The 6,743-nt window shown below is 30.1% G+C and overlaps 1 protein-coding gene across 1 annotated transcript; it reads left to right on the forward strand.

Annotated features, from left to right (window-relative positions):
* Window positions 1-4,373: 4,373 nt before the first annotated feature.
* On the forward strand, window positions 4,374-5,945 carry LOC129288410 (transcription factor MYB8-like). The gene is made up of 3 exons (XM_054924959.1): window positions 4,374-4,549; window positions 4,654-4,783; window positions 4,915-5,945. The coding sequence occupies exons 1-3, from the start codon at window positions 4,417-4,419 to the stop codon at window positions 5,540-5,542; spliced, it is 891 nt and encodes a 296-aa protein (XP_054780934.1). The 5' UTR covers window positions 4,374-4,416; the 3' UTR covers window positions 5,543-5,945.
* Window positions 5,946-6,743: the final 798 nt, after the last annotated feature.

A 6,743-nucleotide genomic window follows, 5' to 3' on the forward strand; every position in this document is an offset into this window, starting at 1 on the left:
ATTTTTATCACTTTCCAGTATATTAATTCTATACATTAATATGAAAAAGTCATTAAGAAAGAAAAAAAAATTACAAAAAGGTTCCTTACAAATTGATCCTATCAAATTGTGAAAGGAAATTTGCACCAGCCTAAACCCGCACACCTTATGTTCGTCTGCGTGTCAAAAAATCAACTCCAATTTTTTATTCTTATGTATGATGTAATTTGTTTTGGTAATCTATGATATAATTAATTCGGTTGGAAGTTGTGAAAGAAATATATAGTTAAAATATGATGCAAACAAAATTATGCAAACCAAGAAAAGTTCAATTTCATAGTTGTAATTGAAAAGTAGTAGCATATATAAACATGTACACAAATAGACCAAACCCCTTTTTTTCCCCCGTAAAGATATATATACTCAGTTTTCATTTATTCGGAACAATTGACCTCTGAGGTTAATTAGATTCCAAAAACCTTCTTAATCATTCGTATATATGTTTGCTGGTTGGTGAAGCAGCTAGCTGGGGTCTCGCGTGCCTTGAACTTTGATCGTTTTAAGATGTCATAACCAATCTTTGTCATCACTTTATAATCAGTCTTTGTCACAGTACTAAATACGAGAGATATGATTCAGATTTGTTTATGATAAAGTTTGACTTTCATTTTTGAATTTGATGCATTGAAAGAGCGGTAGTGTGATATCAATATGTTGATCCAAAGATACTAATGTGGGTAGTGATTTGAAACCCATAGTGGGATCGGATGGTCGGACCATTTACTCGAGTCTCGAACACTATATCAACTCGTTTAGCAGCTTTGGACTATTGAAGGATTGGATCATTTTGAGTCATTTAGACCTGGGTTTCGAGATGGAAGACAGATTTGAGCCAAGGACCCGAACATTTTTAAGGGAACCGGATGACGAGAAAAGAAGACGACAAATTATCAAAGTAAATATATATTGGATAAAGTGAAGGCAAAATTAAGAATTTTATTAATTGTGAGTTTTATAATCCAAATATAAGGGAAAAGAGTATCTTATTAATTATAAAGCCTCTTAATCATTCTTTCTTGTACGCGCATGTGTTACTTTTGACTTTGTTTCATAGGTACGTGGTTGCTAATTATTAAGGCAAGCAAAAGCCTCTTGTACTATTTTCCTAGCTAAAGTGCAGTACTACCTCTTGAACTTTTTTCCCAGCCAAAGCCTCTTGAACTATTCTCCACTTTAAATCATGAAATATTTTTAGAAGGAATTCAATATCTTAAAATATAAAATATTTTAAAAATATTAAAATATTATTAAATAAATTTTCTTTTAATATTATTCTTTTTTATTTAATTTTAGTCCTTCTCTTTTTTTAATATATTAAATAAAAAATATTTTTAAAAAATTTAAATTTTTATTTTAAAAAAATAAGATTGTTAAATGTATTTAATAAGTTTATTTGTACGTGAGATTTTATTTAAAAATATCTTATAATTTAAAATAGGGAGAGATGAAATTATTAGTCCATACATGAAATTGGTCAAATACTTTTAAATTCTTAATTCATAATTTTTATTTGAGATGGTCAATTCAACATAAAAAATCAGCGTAGAGTACATTTATTAAAATAAGGTTGGTTACACAATAATAGTACGTTTAGATTGATGAGGATCTCTCCTTTGAATGTACAACAAATTATAAATTTGGATTTAAATCATTTCTTATTATAATTTTTTTGTAATTTTAATTTTTTTTTACACTCAAGTCGTTTAAAATTTTAGTCACTTCAAATATCTCATTCTCTTTATCTTTTTATTATTGATATCTTTATAACGACTTTCATATCTTTTCTCATATCTCATTCTCATCTTTCTAAAAAATAAAGATAAATTTACTATTTTTAATTTTTTATTTTCATTTTGAATCTCAACTCATCTATTTTATTCTTTTAAAATTTTTTTAAACTACCCAAATAAAGAATTATGAATACATAGATTTTAAATGTGAGATTTAAAATGCAAGATTTAAAATAAAAAATTTAAATCCAAATACATCAACCAAAATGCTATCTAAGTTTTTTAAATACACTTGCAAGGTTCTAAGAAATAAGTATTGGTATTATTCATAAGTAATTTATAAATACAACCACTCCATGCATAGAAATGTTGTTTTATATATGGGGAGATATTGATAATATATAATCCCTCCGTTAAAAAATGTAAGGCATTTTTAACTGAATCTCACCTCTCAATAAAATAGTTACTCACTTTTAAACTAACTCTTTCTTTTCATATTTACCTCTATTAAACATCCTATAATACATATAAAGTTATTCATCAATAGGAACACTTTTAAAAAAAGATAATGATTACACCTCGAAAGATTAAAAATATTTTACATTTTTGAACACATAACTCTTTAAAAAATACCTTATATTTTTAAATGAAGGGAGTATATATATATATATATATATCTCCCCATCTTGTTCGGAAATTTTGATATACTGGAGACCTGCCTAATTTATTTTCAATCAATTGTTAGTTTCCACTCAATACGTGTGATGTTTTAATTTTATTCCAGTTTTCTATAAACTTTCTATATACCATAGTTTTATCTTTTCTGAATATATATTATCTACATTAACTTTTGTGAATAATGATAATTCAATTATATTTTGAAGACTATGCGATTCATGTTCTCAAATCAAATGAAAAGGACTTGTGATGATTTATGAGGAAGTTAAGAAACAAACATTACAAGTAAAGCTTCTTAGAATTTTATCCTATCAAATTGTCAAATATTCAAAGTTTTTTTCAAAAAAACGAATTGCGTAAAACATGAAAATGGAGTGAAATTAAAATTATGTAAATTAAGAAAATGGAATTTCTTCACAACTGTAATTAAAAGCAGTAGCATCATATTAATCCCCACACGTACACACAAATTTCTTTTTTTCTCTTATTTATTAAATGGGGCCCCAAAACTTCCTTAATCATTTAATTTATATGTATCCATTTCTCTCGACTTTGTCTGTTGGTAGGTGAAGTTGCTAACTGGAATCACGCGTGCCTTGACCATTTTATAATATGTTATAATAAGTCTTTGTCTCACTAAGTCTTTGTCTCACTAATAAATATGCCAGATAATGAAACCTATATTTGTTCCAAATAAAATTTGAGGTTGATAATTGGATCTGATGCGATTGGAATAATACAAGTCAAGCATCGATTGGTTGGTCTCCAAAAATACAAACAAGGGTGGCATAAGATGTGAATTGGTTACCAACAAATGATGCTTCTAGTAAAAGAACTATAGTCACTTAAGCATGAAGTTTTAAATTCGAATCTTTGTAAATAATGCAGGAAACATTTTTAGAAAAGTTACTCTAAATTGAACCCGATAATACTTGAAATTGACTCAATCATATAGCTATATAATCCAGAAAATTATTTTTTGGTATAAAGGGATTGCATTTCTTTTATCAAAACAAAAAAAAAGGGGGACTGCATTTCATAGATTCCATTCCCTATGATGAAATCAGCTCAATAAATTACTCCGTCGATATTTTATATATAGAGAAGTTTATCTCTCTCTTTTTTCTTTTAAACCCTGATGGAGGGTTATACGGTTGAGATTGTTTCATCATTAAAGAAATTGATATAACCATTGATAAAATAAAATATTTATATATACTTACAAAACAAGCGTTTATTAGTCTAGGAATTATTCAATATAAATATATAATAATTATTGTTCAAATTTTATTTCCATTGTATTATTCAATTTATAATCTACCAAACATCCAAGGCAAAAATATATTACTCTTAACTGACATATATATTTATATGAATTCCGAAGAATTGTACAAGAGTATAATGAACATATCATTTATTTAATTCAAGCATAACTAAGCTTCCAAAAATTCTCGTTAACAACAGGCAGATGGCCGGTCCCACTTGAGGCACGTGCACATGACAAACGAATTTAATCAATGTATGGGTTCGTCAAAAGACAATTTAGCAATTGGCAGTAGTGCAGGTACATGGCTGAGTTAGGGTTCATTAAAAATATATCAAGGATATTGAATTTGTTCTTTAAATTTGTTTCAATTATCTATTTAGCCCTAAAATTTAATTTTTATCTATCAAATCCCTAAAATTTAAAGATCATACACAACTAATCCTTTTAATTAATGTGAAGGGGAAATAACATCATAAGGATTAATTGCACATGACTTTGAAACTTTAATTAAGGGACTAAATTAATAATTAAGGAAAACTTCAATGGTTACAAATTTCATTATTCCAATATACGACGAGCATGTGTTGGTAAGCATGTATGTTACTATATAAAATCCCAGCTGAGGAACAAGCAGTCACAAACCCCAAAGCTAGCGAGGATATAGCATCTTCTTTAGCCCCCCGATCGTCCTCTCACACAGAGATGGGAAGGAATCCTTGCAATCCCAAGGATAGTTTGAACAGAGGAGCGTGGACAGCCATAGAAGACCAGATTCTTACCGACTACATTAAGAATCATGGCCAAGGAAAATGGAGACTCCTTCCCAAAAGAGCAGGTCATGATCAATTATTAATCATTACATAGTAAAATTGTCTCTGTGCAAGTTTCAATGCTTTATACTTATGTAATATGTGATTTCATTTTGTTTTGGAGATGCAGGACTAAATAGATGCGGCAAGAGTTGTAGGCTGAGATGGTTAAATTATTTGAGACCTGATATCAAAAGGGGAAATATTACTCCAGATGAAGAAGATCTCATTATCAAGCTTCACAATCTTCTTGGAAACAGGTTCGTTGGTTATCTTATATATGACACAACACAACAATCCAACACTATAAATTTTGAATATATCATTGTGAATGACTTGATGAAATGAAAATAGCAAATGATGATGGCTCGTGTGGCTGTGTGCTTAATAGGTGGTCTTTGATAGCTGGACGACTACCAGGTCGAACCGATAATGAAATAAAGAATTACTGGAATTCCCACGTCGCAAAGAAACTTCAAAAAGAAAAATTGAAGTCTGCCACTACAAGTAGCTCCAAAATCTTAGCCGCACAAGACTCAGACAACAAAGTCTCACCAAGTAATTCACGTGTGATTCGAACCAAAGCGACAAGGTGCACCAAGGTAATACTAAGCAAACAAGTCCAAAAATTAATGGCTGCACCTTCTTTGATGATGACTCATGACATGAGCGTCGACGTTAGATGTGATCATGAGGAAAAAATGGAGGCACCGTCTTTCGTTAACGTTGATTTGGAGGGAAACACAGACAAACCATTAGATTGCAAGGCCGATTTTGAAATGAACGATGGCTTCTTTTCGGCTCTTCTGAATATGGATCTATCCGAACCATCTTGTTTGAAGAATAAAGTGGAGGAAGACAGCAATGCCAGCACAAGTGATAAAGGTGGTTGTCCTCATTTGTCTCCTGCACCGACACTTGATGGTACCTTCTTGAATGTTTCCCATGGTTCCTTGCATGGCTTTGAGGATTTTCATTCAATGTCAGGTTTAATGGAGAATGAATTTCATTGGCTTTGAAAACTTTTAAGAGCAGATATTTGTATACTTATGCCATGCATTGTCTTGTAAAACTTTCGATCTTGTGTTATAGACGATATGGTTTTATGTAGTAATATGGTGTTCATATAGTCAAGACCCAGTCTCCATCCCTGTCTTCTCAGGACGGGCTGTAGGAATTGACCAAATGGGACTAAGTCTAAAATTGAATTAGGCAGAATGAGACATGGGTTAAATTTAATCAAGAGTGCTGAATTCAATCTCATTTTCTTTTGAAAACGGGACACATGATAGGGTTGTCCTTGCCCCACCTCGAGCCATGAACATCTCTAGCTAATAGTTTCATATTGATTTCTTTTCTATCCTAGGCTTTATTATGATTAGAGGTGAAAATCAGGGTGGGCCCAACCCTTAAGGGCTTATGTTCAAAAGTGTAGTTATTCAAAATTTAATATGATTTTGAGGCTTGACCCTTATTTAAAGGGCTTAAGTCCTATTTCTCAAAAAAAAATTTAACATTTTAATTTAAATAGAATATTTTAAAATTCAATATGAAACAAATCAATGTTTCCCATAAAATTTTGAAAAAGATTTAAAATTTTAAATTTAAGATGAAAATTAAAATCTTTATGAATATAAATCTAAATCCTCATCATCATTATCTAAAAGTAAAACATTAAATCCCTCATATGTAAATTCATTTGTTAAAGATGAAAGTGAAGATTCAATGTCAATTATCTATGTAACTTTTTCTTCATAACCTATAATAAACATTAACTAAATTGCATCATTATTAATCAAATATATGTATTAATGTGTATATATATAAGATAACCAAATTTATCAGGGCTTGAAGGGCCGTCTGAATTCGAGTCCTTCTTTATAGAGCATATTAGGATTAGACCCTCAAACCTGATTACTTTAAAAAAAATTAATTTTTAAAACTTGAGTTTTTATTTAAACAGGACTTTCAAACCTAACCTTTTAGACTCAGTTTTTATTCTTGGCTCTAGTTGTAATTAGCGCCATGTGCACTATCTCTCTTTCTCACACCGTGGTCAAGAAATATGCTTCTAAACGCATCATTTTTGAAGGACCTTATTGCATATGATTTTTCGATTTGCCTCTGAAATTCGAATGTTCAGGACTACCCCGAATCAGACTTTAATCACCTATATTAAGCATTTAATTATTAGTTAATGACCAGCGATGTTACAAGATA

This window comes from Prosopis cineraria, unplaced genomic scaffold (assembly GCF_029017545.1).
Source record: "Prosopis cineraria cultivar Desert tree isolate PC_DT_omini unplaced genomic scaffold, ASM2901754v1 PC12, whole genome shotgun sequence".
NCBI classification, from domain to species: Eukaryota; Viridiplantae; Streptophyta; class Magnoliopsida; order Fabales; family Fabaceae; genus Prosopis; species Prosopis cineraria.